This window comes from Trifolium pratense, linkage group LG6, assembly GCF_020283565.1.
Source record: "Trifolium pratense cultivar HEN17-A07 linkage group LG6, ARS_RC_1.1, whole genome shotgun sequence".
Classification (NCBI taxonomy): Eukaryota; Viridiplantae; Streptophyta; class Magnoliopsida; order Fabales; family Fabaceae; genus Trifolium; species Trifolium pratense.
Genome location: NC_060064.1, coordinates 18365345 through 18381218, shown reverse-complemented (window position 1 = coordinate 18381218; position 15874 = coordinate 18365345). Strand labels below are relative to the sequence as shown.

Here is a 15874-nt window from a genome sequence, read left to right as displayed (position 1 = left end):
TTGGAGACTCCGAAGTACGAACAAGAAAATGCGCAGATCGTAACGAAATCGTGGTGGTTGCTTCGTTAACACGTAAAACGAAGAATTAATAGAGAGATTTTAGGGTTTCGCGTACCTTCTAGAAGATTCTGGCACGGAGTTTTGTTCTGGTTCGATTGTGAGGTTTCAGATCGAGGAATTGATGGCAATGAGAGAGAAAGTGTAGAGAGAGAAGGTGAAGGTGAAAGAGAATTAGGTGAGAGAGAGGAGGAGGAGGTTGGTGGTGATACCGTTTTAGATAGTAGTTGGCGGAAGTCTGCAATTTGGCCCTATTTCTTAATTCTTACCCATATCGTACTCAGTTTGTCAACTCCGGCTTGGTCTTCAAAGCAACTTCATTTCTCATTTTCAATTTTCAATTAATCTTTTTTTTTTTTTTGAAAAAAAAAAATAGAAATAAGAATATGCCCATTTTCAATTATCTTTATTTTAGTTTTAATATTAAATTAAAAAAAAAAAGAGTTAGATAGATAAATCTTAAATTTTATTTTTAATGGAAATCTTATAGATTAAATATGCCTTTTTTTTCCATGATAAGCATTTTTTTTTAAAAAGAAAAAATGCTTATTTTGAATCGGTTTCTTTGACATTTTTAAATGTGTGAAATAACTTTTTAAAAATAGAAATAAACGCTAAAAATATCTAAAACTGTAATTCATTAGATGATATATATGTCTCTCCTATTTTAATTTTTGGAAAATGTTAAACGGTGTCTCTATGTCACTGGTTAAGCATTTAAAAATAAAAATTCTGCCTCGAAATGCATGTATTCAATACCTCAAAAGTTGTCTTTTAAATATTATTTTTATTTTTATTTTCTTTTTTGGTATGCTTAACAAGTGTATCGGAGCACTGTTTAGCATGACCTTAATTTTTTAGTAAATCTGTGCACGCATGGACCGACGTCTAATTATTTTAATTTAACTAATTAAGTAAAGGTTATTTTAAATGTGTCTCAGGAGGACATGTTAAGTACACTAACAAAAGAAATAAAAAATTAAATTAATATTAGTAAGATAATTCTTGTTAAAAAAAAATATTAGTAAGATAAATTTTTTGAAAATTAAAACCAATGTTGATGAGCTTAGTTATCATGAAATTTGTTTGAAACTATTGAATGCAATATGGAAGAATGTATAAATTCGCATATGCATGTGTAGATGAGTTTAAGCTGAAAGATGGATATACCAAAATGCTCATTAACACTTGTGATGAGGAGAGCAATCTTGTTGTGTAATTTTAATGGTGATGACTAACACAGCAGCAACGACAGTAGCATAAAACAATATGATCTTCATTTTGTTGGAAAATAAAAAAAGTGAGGAGTACGGTAAGAGGTGACTGGGTGTAGTGAGTGAGTGAGGGAGAGAGACGCTCACTAAGTGAGATGACATTTATACCCTTGTTTTCTGTTTATTTCTATGCCCTATAAGATTAATTTTCATGATTTCTTTCTCCGTTTGCAAAATATATACCAAAAGATAGATGAAACTTGTATTAAACAAATTCACGTTTTGATATTTAACTTTTCCAATTTGTGTCTCAATAGTCGTCATCTCATTATTTTTCTTACTTATACCTATGAATGAGTCTTCATTCTCTCTCGTGTTTGCTCTGTTTTCGGCTTCTGTCTTCCTTAAACAGTTTGTGATGGGTTTGGGATTCTCTGAGTTCGAGGACAAAGATTGCCAACTGAGTACGGACAAAATAGTTATAGTACGGGTGAGTTTCTTATTAGTTTTTGGCTCACTCTTGTCGAAAGAATGCATGTAACTATTTGCAACACTAGGACGACTTTAAGAAGTTTCGAGCAACATCTAAACTTTTTTGACGTTATTGTGATATTTAAATTCTAAAGTTGGTTATTAATTAAGCGGTACACGGTTGAACAATTGTGTTGATAATCTTTGCTTAAGTAATAGGTAAATGAGAAGTATATTTCAAAATAAGATATAGTTTAACATTTTTAGATATTTCTGTCTTAGTATATATATCATGACCTTAAACCCAAAGAATCCAGCTATCACACCAGTTTGAGCGCCTTTTTGCCAAGGCATCTGCTAAATCATTTGCTTCTCTGTTAACATGCACAAACTACTCCACGTTCTTGAATGATTATTAACATCAGATTGTTTAGCTTATTACAAGCAAATCTCATGTTCTAGGGACAAGAAACTCTATTATTCACCCAAGCCAAAACATTCTTAGAGTCTGATTATATGATTATAGATCCATTTATTAGTCATTCCTTACCTAGAGACGGGAATATTTAAAAGTTGTTAAATTATCTCTTATTTTGGGAACTAAATTTTCAACCAAAACAAATAATATTTATAGAAAACACTATCGTTTGGTTTGTGATGTGAGGCTAACCCAACATATAAAAACATCAACTATGTACGAGAAAAAACGCGGGTAAGTGATGTGAGGCTAAAAAACAAAATTCAATTACTAACACATGTATAATAACCACACCTAAGGAAAACACACACAATTTGTGATCAATGAGTTTCTTACCGTTCTTTTCTATTCCACAATTTTTTTTATCAAAGTAAATAGTAGCCCTTAGTTTCACTACTAAGTACTAATCCTCATCTCCATTTAACAAAAGATCAATATGGTTAACATATTCTTGAAGAGATAAGCTTGGTGACTGGTTTGACTCACAATTAACTTCACCTTGAAGAGAGAAGTTTGGTGACTGTTTTGACTCACCATTAACTCCACCCTCATTAAAACATGGTAAACTTTGACTATAGCGTCATCATCATCAAGGCTACGGGGTAGTTTAAATCAAACTGAAGTTCATCAAGGCATGGAGGATGATTTAAATCAAAATGAATTACATTTGTTTCTTCTACATTAGTGTTTGTGAAATCAACATTAAAGTTTATATCTCATGTTTTAATCTTAATAAGCTGAAAGTTTCATTAATGTCCTTTAAATATACTTATGCAAAATTTGTGAATTTGTTTTTGGTGGGAAATTTAGTAGTATAACAATTTTGGTGGGAAATTTGATTTTCATTTTAGTGTGTTTCTACTAATCGGGAAGTGAACTAGAAAGATCAAAGAAGTTAAAAAGACAAGAGAGCTTAGAACTTGCTTCTTCTTATTCAAAACTTTGCAAAAAAAATTCCTCATTACAAAAAAAAGGGTCACTTTGTTGACACGTGTGGAGTAATGCCAGGTTTGTTACTTTTTATATGTGAGAAAAAATATTCTATGATAAGGGTATATTTGGCAATTAGGTGTAAAAATTACAACAATTTATGTGCTCTTTGGTATTGCTGTTTTTGTTTTTTTCTCTTATATAATTAGTACCAGAGGGATTAATTAATTACAAAATACACCTTCAAGTTAATATTCATTCATTGAAAAATAATAGTGTTTTTTAATAAAAATTGCGACTTAATTTTAAAAACTACGTAATTCTTTATTTTCAAAGATACAATTTTTTTTTTTTTTAAATAAAGTGGTAAACTTATTTATAAGCTACAAAGTGATTCTATTTATTATAAGTTATAGAGTAATTCTATTTATTTATATAAAAAAATCTTCATCATTTCATAAAAGGAAACAAATTTTAAAATAATACATTGATATATATATATATATATATACATATATATATATATATATATATATATATATATATATATATATATTAGGCTAAATTACTCATTTTGTCACTTAACTAAATTATTGGTTTTATTTTGGTCTCTAAACTAATTTTTGTTCCATTTAGGTCTTTAACTATGCATCCGTTAATCATATTGGTACATTGTGTTAATTTTTAACTATATGGTGAACCAATATTGTTAATGGTCCACCATAAACATCAATTTTTTTTTTAACTGGTTGATCTTTTTGTCACAATCTAAGCTAATGAATTTTTTAAGTTTATGATATATAATAGTGAACCACCCACGCTTAATTTTATTCTACATTTCTTCGTTTTCTTCCATCTCTCCTTCTTCAATCTTCATCACCATCTTCACAAACCTTCATCATCTTTATAAAAAAAATCCAGAAAATCAAATATCAAAACCCAAACATCTTCATTCCTTAAACAAAACTCAATATACTCAGAAAATTAAAATCCAAAAAATCCAAAAATAAATAGAATTTTTATGAAGAATTTTTTGGAAATTTAAAACCAATAAATTATCATTAATCTAGATCTACCGAAACTTGTGAAGAGCTTCCACCTTGTGAATCTACTGAACCACATTGTGAGGATGGTTGTGCAAACAATCCTTTAAAACCAACCTCATTTCCCCCTTCTTTTTTCCAATACATCACCAAGAACGATTTGATTTGTTGCGCACTTTGGCAAACCAATACATGGTGCACCAACCATTGACTTATTTAATCCCTTTGTTGCACCGTCACTACCACCATCATGGTTGTTGCAGTGCGTAAAAAATTTCTCCTATTTTGTTGTTGTAGTTGGTGTTGTGCTATGAATATTATTATCACTTCCAGTCTTCCACCGCTTAATACAAATTTTTTGGGTTAATTTCCTACATTTCTGAATTTTTTAGGATTTGATTTATTAATTTTTGGGTTTTATTTAAGGAATGAAAATTTTTGGATTTTCTTATGAAGATGGTGATGAATATTGAAGAAGAAAAAAAAGGAAGAAGATGAAGAAAACTAGAATAAAATTATATGTAGGTGGTTCACTATTAAATTTCATATACTTATAACATCCAATGATTTAAATTTTGATAAAAAATCAACTCACTAAAATTAATTTTTTTTATCGAGGTCCATGGAACCATTTATAATTTTTTTTGAAACAATGGAACCATTTATAATGTTGGTCTACCATATAAATTTGGGATTAAAATTAACAAAAGGGATCAATATAACTAACGGAAGGTCCATTGTAAGTACCCATATATTATCACCGTTTATTTTTATACTACTATTATTGTATCATTACTTTTGATTTATCCTTTTATATACATGTTACTCCGTATAAGGAAATTGCTTATTATTACCTGTATGTATCTATATTTGTTATAAAAACCTAAAAAATGTTAAATAAGTTTGTTTGTTATAAAACCTAAAAATGTTTTTTTACGCAATTTGTTTGTTATAAAATCTAAAAAATGTTATGTTTAATTTTTTTTATAAAGTATAATCATTGAAATGAAAATAAATTTAAAACAAAATTTCAAAGAATAAAATTTAATTTAATAATATATAAAAGATATATTAAATTCATAAATTTAAATAACTAAATTTGAAGTATCTTAAATATTAATTAGATATAGATTTTATAAACAAAATTACAAGATGTTTTATTATATATTAAGAATGACATTTTATGTCATTTTACGTTTATCAGTCAGTTTAACCGCTAATTTTACCAAACACTTCAATTAGCTTATCAGCCATCATCCATAAGCTATAAGCTAGCTTATCAGCCAACCGATATTTTTGTCAAACAAAGCCTTAAAAGGAACAAAAATTAGTTAAGGTACTAAAATGAAACAAATAATTCAGTTAAGGGACCAAATAATTAATTTAGCCTATATAATATTAAAATTCTCTAAATGTACTATAAATTAAATATTTGTCTCAATGGTCTCTTATTTGTTTGTTGTAGAGTGTGTACAAAAGTGAGAATCAAACACACAATCTCACCATGCTAAAATCCTTTTAAGAAGCACGCGTACCATTAGACCAATTGACATTTTGTGATTAAATATCTTAGCAACAAAAATATTGCGGCCCTGAACTGTGGGTCTGGTTGCCCTGCCTCTAAGCCGACCCTGCTTATGATTGAGACTGGTATGTATATATTAATAACTCAGAAAATAAATAAAAATTTATATTACAAATTGGACGATTGAAATCATTCGAGAATCCATTTCCTCCTATGAATACTTGAATGTGGGTCCATGTATTATATGAATTTGAGTTTGCTCTATTTACTACTCCCCATTTGTTGTTAATTTAAGAGAGATAAATACAAACTCTAATCTTGGTAGTTTCTCTGGATGGAGGCTTGTACAAGAAATTCAGAAGCTTTTAGTTTTGGATTGGGAGGTTATTGTTTGCCATTCGTATAGGGAAGTAAATGCTTGTGCATATGTTCTTGCTAACATGGGATGTGAACATGATTTGGGACTGTGTGTATATGATCAATGTCATGTTGCTTTAAGTAGTTTATTAAATGCCCCGTAAAGGGGATTGCTACCCCTAGAGTTATTTCTGTTTAGTTTCTCTATTTGGGTCTAGGCCCCTTTTTGTATCTAAAAGAAAAAAGATTAGTGGGATTCATTAAAAGTGGGTTCATTAATCTTCACTTGTATCCATCTCTCTCTTAAATAGACAATAAATCAAGATGATAAATGGAGCAAACCTAAACCCGATATGTTTGACTTACCTAAATGACACATCAAACGACATGTGAGAAAACCCAATAAATTGACTTGTGGAATTGGTCTATGATCGACCCAACTACATGAAGACACATTAAGATTTCTATAAAGAAGTATTTTCAATTTCAATACGTGTAAAACATAGAGGTATAGTGACGAATTAAATCATTAGTAAAATACTGGTTAAAAGTTAGTCTCTCGAAAAAAAATTATCGTCATTACTTAATTTCTTTAATAAAATAAATTGGGACAATCTGGTTATTTTGTAAAAAAACTAAAATCTTAATATCATTTTTCTTCTTCCTGTGATTGAACTATGATTGGATAATAAATAAAGGGAAAACTTGTAATAATAAATTAATATTAATAATAATATGAAACTTTGCAAAGATAAAAAAGAGAGAGAAAGAACTGAAAAGACCGAATGAAAAAGGCAACGGTGTTTCTACCAAAAAAGGCAACGGTGATTATTGATTAATGGTGATCGATTTGAACACTCTCGTTTCTCTTTCCAATCTTGTGTCGGAACGGAAGAGACAAAAGAATCTTTAACAATCCTTCACATCGACGTAACAGTCAAGAAAACAATATTACAGTTTCGAACCACATTCAGTTACAGACTCCTGAATCACATTATATATACTCTTCTTCTTTCGGTTACACTTTTGCGATCCATTTCCTAATTAGCATTCATTTCATTCTTTGTGATCTTTTCCTTACACGCATTGTAAGTTTCTAATCTAGCTTCATCATTGTATTGATTTGCATGCTTGTGATCTTTTTTCATCAACTTTAATAATGTTTTGATCAATTGTGTATTGAAGGTGTTTGTAAAAATGGGTTTGTTTTTTGGCATTTTTCTTGGGGTGCTATTCGGCATTGGATTGATGGCTGGATTGGAGCGAATGATCAGATACAGAAGCGCCAACCGAATTGCAAAGGTAAATTTTGGATTTTGTTGATCAATGTTATTCATTTTCTTGGAATCAACAATGCCGCCGAGATAAATTTGATGAATTAAGATATGATCAGTGTGCGAGTGATATATCATAGTTTATATAGTAGTTCATAGTAGCTTTGAAATTATTAGATTTGAAAACCAATAACATATTAGTGTGCAATTTGAGTTATTAGTGATGCATGTGTAAAAAGAATCATATAATATAAGGTTGCAATATTATGACTTTGAATATGATTTACTGGGAGAATTTGTGAAACATTTTGTAGCTCAAAACAACCAAATTGGATAGGGTTATAATGAAAGGGGGATTCTTTAGGATTCTTAGTTTCCTACAAATTCCCCATTGTGTTATATTTTTGGTCTTAGACTGCTGCTATTCGAAAGCCACATTAGACTCGATTAATTCCGGTCAATTCAGGTGGACCATTTAAGGTGAAAAGCTCTCCAATGCCTATTCTGTTTTTCCATTCACTACACTCAAACTTGAGACATTGTACAAGGGAATGAAAAGGAAAATGGAAAATTAAAACTTTTTAGGACTCCTATTATGTTAAATATTACAGCACTAACAAGAAATGCCGTGTATTAATTTGTGGATGTAATTTTTATTCTTGTGTTAACATTATTCATTTTTCTCTGCAGGCAGTTGACATTAAACTCCTTGGATCCCTTAATAGAGATGAATTAAAGAAAATTTGTGGTGAAAATTTACCTGAATGGATATCTTTCCCTGTATATGAGCAGGTTTTATTATCATCTCTTGTTGTGATACTTAGCTTTATACTGAAATGATTTTACAAACAATCCTATCATATTATTAGGCATTAGCAATGCATCATGTATGAATGATGCAACTAAATTTAAATTTAGAAACTATATTTATTGTTTCTTGGTTCGTATACTATGTATGTTCCCCATGTATGATCCTTCCTATATTTTTAAGCAAAAAATGGATTGCAAAACCAATTTATCACCCTTGTTGATGGGCTTTTCAGGTGAAATGGCTAAACAAGCTGCTGTCCAAATTGTGGCCATTTGTGGCAGATGTGAGTAAACTTGTTTGTATAATAAATAAAAAATATATAGAACAGTTTTTGTGATGTTTATTGATTTCTTATTAGATTTATTATTTTACAGGTTAGTTCTTGATGTTTCCCTTGTTTCTGTAGGATGTTATTTAATATATTTTATGCAATAATTAGAATTAGTTTGTTTATTTGTTATGGTATGAATTACATTGTTTCTAACACTCCAATTGTTCAGTTTGAATGAGAGAAAGTCGATTATGGGTAGACACTAAATTCCGGATTCTTAATTGATAAGTTTAGAAACTCAAAAATCAAAACCACAAATATTTGATTCTGATAAAATCTATGATTAAAAAAACTAGTTATGTTCTTTGCAATATGCACCTTGCTTTCCTTAGACATAAACCCTCTTGTGCTCAAGCTCCATGAGACCTTTAAACTTTGGTTTTCGTTCCTAATCTTCCTTCAGGAGGGGTGTTCATACGTTGCTTAAATAAATGACATTATCTTGATCTTGTTTGTATTTGCTTTTTTAGGCAGCAACTATGGTGATAAGAGAATCTGTTGAACCACTATTAGAAGAGTATAGACCTCCTGGAATTTCTTCGTTAAAGTTCAGTAAGCTGTCCCTTGGAAATGTAGCTCCAAAAATTGAAGGTACCAATCCACAGAGATTCCTTTCTTCATTCCTTTTCCTGTTTGCACATTATGGTGTTGGTTGTTAAATTAAAAGGCTTCGGTTATTGTTGGTTTTATTCCTTTCCCTGCTGATCGTACTAATGCTGTGTATAAATTCAGATAACGAGGTTGACATGTCATTTATTTTGACAACAGTTCTTTTAGGCTGCTTCATATGCAACAAAAGTTTCTCCAATGCAAGTTATCCAAAACTTCGTATCCATTTTTGTTTTATACTTTTTAACCGTGTTTATAACATTTTTAAGGGGGCCAAACATGACAATATCATAATGCATGATGTTTTTCTCTTCTCCCTTTATCTCCTGTAACTTAATTTGGTTGGAGAGGAAAGCCCATATTTTTTTATTCCTGTGGCCTTGTTATGTAATGTGATTAGGTTATACTTGTGGCTTCTCATTGACACTCTTTCCATGGTTGCTTGAAGTGGGTTTTATAATTGATATCCAATGATATTGGAGAGTTTTGGTTCATTTTGAGGCACTTTGACTTACTATGTTAAAGTTTACTGTCTGTTGTCTGAAGTTCATTCTTCATTTTCTTTGTTTTAATATTTTGATAAGAAAAATTTAGAGTTCTGTTTTCAAATTTGCAGAGGAGTTCATGTAAACATATAACACGAAATAGAACCAATGCACGACTATTATAACCTAAACTTCCCTGAGTTAAAAAAGTCCCTATCATCAATTGAAGTTCATAATGAGAAGGAACCTCGGTCTTCTTTTTAGAAAACCTTCTGACCATCAACTGTTATGATGGAAACTACTTTTTAATTTGTTTGAAAGAGGGGGGCCAGGATCTTTGTTAACTAACAAGTAACAATGCATTTTGTATTTTTCTTGGTATTAAAATGTTCAGTGAGGTCCAAGGTCATGGCATGCCACAATCCTAAGTCCATGGCTAAAGTTTTACTTACATGTGACATATCAAGCAACGACTGCCATTTGGAATCAAAATTTTGGAAATAAACTATTTTGTGAGATTCAAGATTTGATATGTCTTGAATAATTAATTATATGAAACAGATCAATAAAATTTGCAGTTTGTAGTTTTATGAAAAAATACTTCAGGTTTGTGATATACAACATAAGCCTTGTAACAACAATATTTCTTATTAGAATCTACAAATATATGAAAATGTGGACAGCATTGATGAGATTGTTATTAAAACTGTTTGACTTATGGGTTACACCTGTCAGTACTGTTCAATAAGGCAGAACAAAAATGTCAACTTTTGTATATGAAGAAATAATACATGCATAATTTGTTCATCCATGCAGGTATTCGTGTTCAGAATCTTAAAAAAGGTCAAATAACAATGGACATTGATTTCCGTTGGGGCGGTGATCCCAATATTGTTTTGGCTGTTGAAGCCCTTGTTGCGTCAATTCCTATTCAGGTTAGACTAAGCTGTGTTTCTAGATTGAATTCATGTCACTGAGGAATTTTTGAAATTTTGATTGCTATTGTTTTTCGCTTCAGTTGAAGGATCTCCAGGTTTTCACCATTATCCGTGTTATATTCCAACTTACTGACGAGATCCCCTGCATTTCTGCTGTTGTCGTTGCCCTACTTGCTGAGGTAACCATTCGGGGAGGGGGTGTTTACAATTTTGTTTGTGAAAGCCCTTTTGTGGGATCCAGAAATCAATCTAAAATTAGTGGACAGACCCCATTGACTTTATGATTGTGTGGCATTAATTACTTTGTTTTCCCACAAAATGAAATTGATTTAAGAACTAGCACAATTATTTAAGCAAAAACTGAAAGGGTTAGATAATTGATCACTTCGTATCGAACTTATGTTCACCGCATTTACTATCCACTTCAGTGGTTTACTGATTTATCATCGTAGGAAGATGCTAGGGCCAACACTAATAGGACAATGCCCATTCTTAGATTTTGAATTAAGTGGACTGGGACAAGATTGTTTATAATTTATGTGTTCCATTTCCTTGGCCTTAATCAATATTCTAATTAAATTCTGCATTACTTGGGACACTGATTTTTAATTATCGGTCTTGGAGTTACTGACTTTTACATTAAACATTTAATCAGCCAAAGCCTAGAATTGATTACACTCTGAAGGCAGTTGGTGGAAGTTTGACGGCGCTTCCTGGAATTTCAGATATGATTGATGTAAGTTCTAATTTGTGAGCTTGCCCTTTTTACCATTTAACTCATTTTGAACTAATTCTCATAATGCACTCTAATTTTACCCACCATTTCATAGGATACCGTGACCTCAATTGTTACCGATATGCTCCAATGGCCTCATAGGATTGTTGTTCCACTTGGTGGTATTCCTGTTGATACCAGGTAATATGAATCTTATTTTGTTCTGTTTTCTTCCCGAATGCAGCTTAAAACATATCTTGGTGGTATTCGTGTGGATGTATCACTCAAGAAAAATTTCTTTCCTTTCATTGTTTTTGTCTCCTTCGTTATTTTGAAAGAAGGGAAAACAATTTCAATGTTAATGCTCAAACATTTTAAATTGCTTAAACACCCTTGTCTTTTGCAGTGAACTGGAGCTTAAACCCCAGGGAAGACTTCACGTGACTGTAATAAAAGCAAATGATCTAAAGAATATGGAAATGATTGGGAAGTCTGATCCTTATGTAGTTGTGCATATTCGACCATTGTTTAAAGTTAAAACAAAGGTTATTGATAACAACTTGAATCCAGTTTGGAATGAGGAATTTGACTTGATTGCAGAAGACAAGGAGACGCAGTCACTCATTCTCGAGGTTTGAGAATTTGCTAACGAATGTTATTGAATCCAACTAATACTTTTTTACTCTTGTGCTACTTTATTCTGCGTTGTTACTGACAATTTGCTTTCACTAGCTCAAGGAAAGTAGATTATATCCTCTTCACTTATGGAAGAAATAAGACATTTGTGTTAGGAATTCATTTTTCCGGATATATTTAGTATATTAACATGAAAATACTCTACATATAATCTGTTCAAATTTTTTATTTGACAAGTAATGGAAATTTTTCAAAATTATCATTCAGTTATTATCACGTTATTGAGTTTTTCTCTTATAAGTTTTTGTAAAAATAAAAGCGGATACAATTTTATTTCCCAAAACTATACTATTATGAATAACAATCAATGGGTTTTTTCTCAAACCAAATATACACTTATCTTCTGCCCTTAACCTTTCATTGATTTGTTTCTATAAGCTACGCATGTTAATATTTTGGTTTATTTTTCTCCACATAAATGCACAGTTCTCGTTAAACTGTTTCTATGCCATGATTGATTTAATAAAATAAGAATACAAGATTTTCATGGCTCTGCAAATAGGTTTTTGATGAAGACATTGGGCAAGATAAACGACTGGGAATAGCAAAATTGCCACTTATTGACTTGAAAGCAGAAACTGAAAAGGAAATGGAAGTGAGGCTTCTGTCATCGCTTGATACACTGAAAGTGAAAGATAAAAAGGATCGAGGAACCTTGAGAATAAAGGTAATAAATAGACATGCATTTGTTAAGTAGAGATCCTCTCCATTTCTCAAAAGAAATTTGGGACTCTATTACTTTATGATTTTGAGTGCATAAAAGCCTAATTACGTCACAAGTTCTTGAAATGTGTGGCTTTATACATCCAAAACTACAGTAATGAAACATTCTATTTCTTTTATGATATAGAGATGTTTGCATTTGTTTGTTTGTGTAGGTGATGACATCATTACAAAATTTCTAAGGAAGAGTAACATTTATTTCTTCTAGAGCTGTAAAAAGGGCCTTAAGGGGCCGGCCCTTTAAGGGGCGGACCCACTTATTCCTGATTATTAATTTTATTTAAATTTTAAACAACTTTTCTAGTGTCGTGAACTTATTCTCGTTTTCTTCAATCAGCACTGTCCACGATCGGCACCCTAAAAAAACTGTGTTTAAAATTTAAATAAAATTAATAATCAGGAATAAGTGGGTCCGCCCCTTAAAGGGCCGGCCCCTTAAGGCCCTTTTTACAGCTCTAATTTCTTCCTTTGTATTTCCCTCTTGCTATTCTGTATTCATTTACTACATGCTGTCTCAGTTGATTGAAAGTGTTATAATCTGATTGGAATTTCAGTACTTCTATCATGAATTTAACAAGGAAGAACAGAAGGCTGCACTAGAAGCAGAGAAATTGATACTAGAGGAAAGGAAGAAACTGAAAGAGGAAGGAGTTATAGGAAGTACAATGGACGCGCTAGACGGAGCAACAGCAGTAGTTGAGTCTGGTGTTGGACTAGTTGGTTCTGGTGTTACTGCTGGTGCTGGACTAGTTGGTTCTGGTGTTACTGCTGGTGCTGGACTTGTAGGAAGTGGAGTTGGTGCTGGAGCAGGACTTGTAGGAAGTGGAATTGGTGCTGGAACTGGATTTGTTGGCAGTGGATTCGGCGCTGTTGGCAGTGGGCTTGGTGCGGTTGGCAGTGGACTGAGCAGAGCAGGAAAGTTCATGGGCAGGACAATCGCAGGGCAAACTACAACCAGAAGGAGTGCCAGCGGTTCAACTACTCCTGTCGGTAATTTTGAGGAAAGTGGTGGTGGTGCAAAGCCGCGGTAATTTTTCTGCCTGGCCACTTCAAGAGAGTAATGATATGACATGAATCATTTAGTTTTTGGGATTTTGCAGTAGATAGGTTAGTTACTTATGTTGCTTGTTCTCTTGAATCATAATACGAGTTTTTGTTTTCATCGGAAATAGATTGAACACTAATAGCAGGAATTTCAATTTAGTTTTAGTTTAACCACGTCTTTTATTATCTGTAAAGTATTGTTGACTTGGATGTGCAATAAAACTTAACAACTTGTAAAGATTAATCTTATTTATTGGAAGTGGAAGTGATTCAAAACAAAAAGATGATGCTAGGCAAACTATTGTAAAAAGAAATAGAAAACTCTTCGGATCAGGTTATTTGGAAGTTGTGTTATAAGAGGAACTCGGTGTAGATATCATTCACACAGCCATTCAAAACGGGAGGATGAGCGCGGTAAAGTGGCGGTGGAGGACTGGCAGTTGGTGATGGAAAAAGAGTGGAGAGAGGGAGATGCCAATTTTTTGTTCCAGAATGTGATGATGTTCAAATAGCATATCTCAACAAAAAATACCATTACCATTAAACTTTTAAATTATAAATCAATATAATGGCCAGTATTAAATTTGAGTATGGTATACAATTTTTACCCTTTGTGTATCTAAATGCCACATTAACATACATAGTTGAGAATTGATTTTGACAGAGGTAGGAATTCAACCTTCAAAGTTAACTTGCGTATAAGGACAAAATCAATTTGTCTTTGTGTAAGCCAAATTCACATTTTTCACATCAAGTAATGTTCCAAGACTGGCCAGGGGTTCGATTCCGGGCTCATGCTTATGGAGAAAATTCGGTTGGGATGAGAGAATCCACCTTGTGTGCCACACAGATTTTCCGACGGAGATTAGTCATTGCTAAAGACGGTGGAAATTTCATACCAATATGATGGTAACCCCAAAAAAGTAATGTTCTAAGACTCTAAACCCACATATAAGGAATGTGAAAGTGGTTTCAAACCGGTTCTAAGTGTATCTTGAGTTCCCCAGTAATACTAATTGATTTTAATTGAATTGGTTACTTAAAATTTTAAACACATGCATGCAGTATAAGGGATGTGAAGGTGGTTTCAAACCGGCTTAAAGTGTGTCTTTAGTTCTGGGATGATGTTAGTTAATTTTAGTTAAATGTAAAGTAATTTTTATTTAGATATCGAAATAATTTGTACCAAAGATATTGTTAGGATTTTTTTATGTCAAAATGGTTTTTAGGTGCGTAAATAACCAACATGATTTTTAATATGTCCATATATATAATCTGAACAAAAAGAAGGCAGATGATTGAACAAATATAGAGACAGCAATAGAAAATCAGTAAAGTGATATCACTGATCATGAAACCAGTAACAATAACAAGAACATAAAGCAAATCTGAACTATACCGAATAATAATAATTAACACACACTGACACAAGTAGGTGTGAAAGGATCTGCAAATGTGCAATCTGTAACTTCCCAACACTGAAATGGAAAATAAGAATTATTGATGGAGTAATGAAGCTCTCAAGTAGGTGAAGTGAAGCCGTGAAAGGAATTGATGAGTGTTAGTTATTGATACAATTCAATTCAAGGGCAAAAGAGACAATTTGAAAGGATTCATTCTGTAATTAAACATAAACATAGACTAAATCCTAGCTTGACCTTTTAATCAATTTTGTAGGCAAAGTCAATTGTATTCAAAAGCAACCAAATACATCAAAATCAATAGGGTTAATAGCACTTTTTCCTAGCCATTTGAGCAAGTTTTGGTTTTCCGTCATGTAATATATTTTTTTTTTGCCTACTTGAATTGGTTTAGTGGTGTTGGCTTGAGTCCTTGAAGTATACTCCTCTCAAGGTCTTAGATTTGATTCCCACTAGTTTTTATGGGAATGCTCCTGGCGCAACAGGCAGTGAGTTCCTGCGCATAGGCTCACCCTGCGCCCATGAGCCTGCAGCTCCAAAACTTGAAAAAAAACTCTGACTTCTTGTAACCGAGATTTCAAGGCATACTCAACATGTCTGTTGCTAGCACTCCTCTATATATCGAGGTTATAGGCTCTACTTTTTTCCAACACAAATAAACGATCAATGGAGAAGGTGAATGATTGTCAAAACAATAAACAAACCAAAAACAATGTTCCAATGGTTCTTGTGGTTGGTCCTCCAATAAACAT

General features: G+C 32.1%; 3 protein-coding genes across 5 annotated transcripts in view; 1 reads left to right on the top strand and 2 right to left on the bottom strand.

Moving 5' to 3' along the window:
• The window catches only part of LOC123889257 (BEACH domain-containing protein C2-like), a 32943-nt gene extending 32574 nt beyond the window's left edge, over positions 1–369 (bottom strand). The window contains exon 1 of one of the 2 annotated variants that reach the window (XM_045938517.1): positions 116–369. The gene's annotated coding sequence lies outside the window, so the exon portion shown is untranslated. The remainder of the gene's footprint in view (positions 1–115) is intronic. The other variant, XM_045938516.1, reaches the window with a different exon arrangement.
• LOC123889260 (cytochrome P450 76T24-like) overlaps positions 1–15874 on the bottom strand; it is a 70312-nt gene that overhangs the window by 50363 nt on the left and 4075 nt on the right. The window lies entirely within an intron of this gene.
• On the top strand, positions 6799–13943 carry LOC123889259 (calcium-dependent lipid-binding protein-like). 2 transcript variants are annotated; one of them, XM_045938520.1, is made up of 12 exons: positions 6799–7163; positions 7261–7377; positions 8040–8141; positions 8393–8443; positions 8962–9082; positions 10402–10520; positions 10604–10702; positions 11179–11259; positions 11354–11439; positions 11645–11870; positions 12437–12601; positions 13212–13943. In XM_045938520.1, the coding sequence occupies exons 2-12, from the start codon at positions 7273–7275 to the stop codon at positions 13686–13688; spliced, it is 1632 nt and encodes a 543-aa protein (XP_045794476.1). In that variant the 5' UTR covers positions 6799–7163; positions 7261–7272; the 3' UTR covers positions 13689–13943. The 2 variants fall into 2 exon arrangements, with proteins under 2 accessions (XP_045794476.1, XP_045794477.1); XM_045938521.1 differs by lacking the exon at positions 8393–8443 and having other exon boundaries at positions 6834–7163; positions 13212–13925.

What these genes read in the sequence shown, in the direction of transcription:
- LOC123889259 (XM_045938520.1), top strand. Translation starts at nt 7,273, where the DNA reads ATGGGTTTGTTTTTTGGCATTTTTCTTGGGGTGCTATTCGGCATTGGA. An exon ending in GGTATTCCTGTTGATACCAG is followed by an intron (nt 11,440 to 11,644) that starts GTAATATGAATC and finishes TGTCTTTTGCAG; the next exon opens with TGAACTGGAGCTTAAACCCC. An exon ending in GAGGAACCTTGAGAATAAAG is followed by an intron (nt 12,602 to 13,211) that starts GTAATAAATAGA and finishes TTGGAATTTCAG; the next exon opens with TACTTCTATCATGAATTTAA.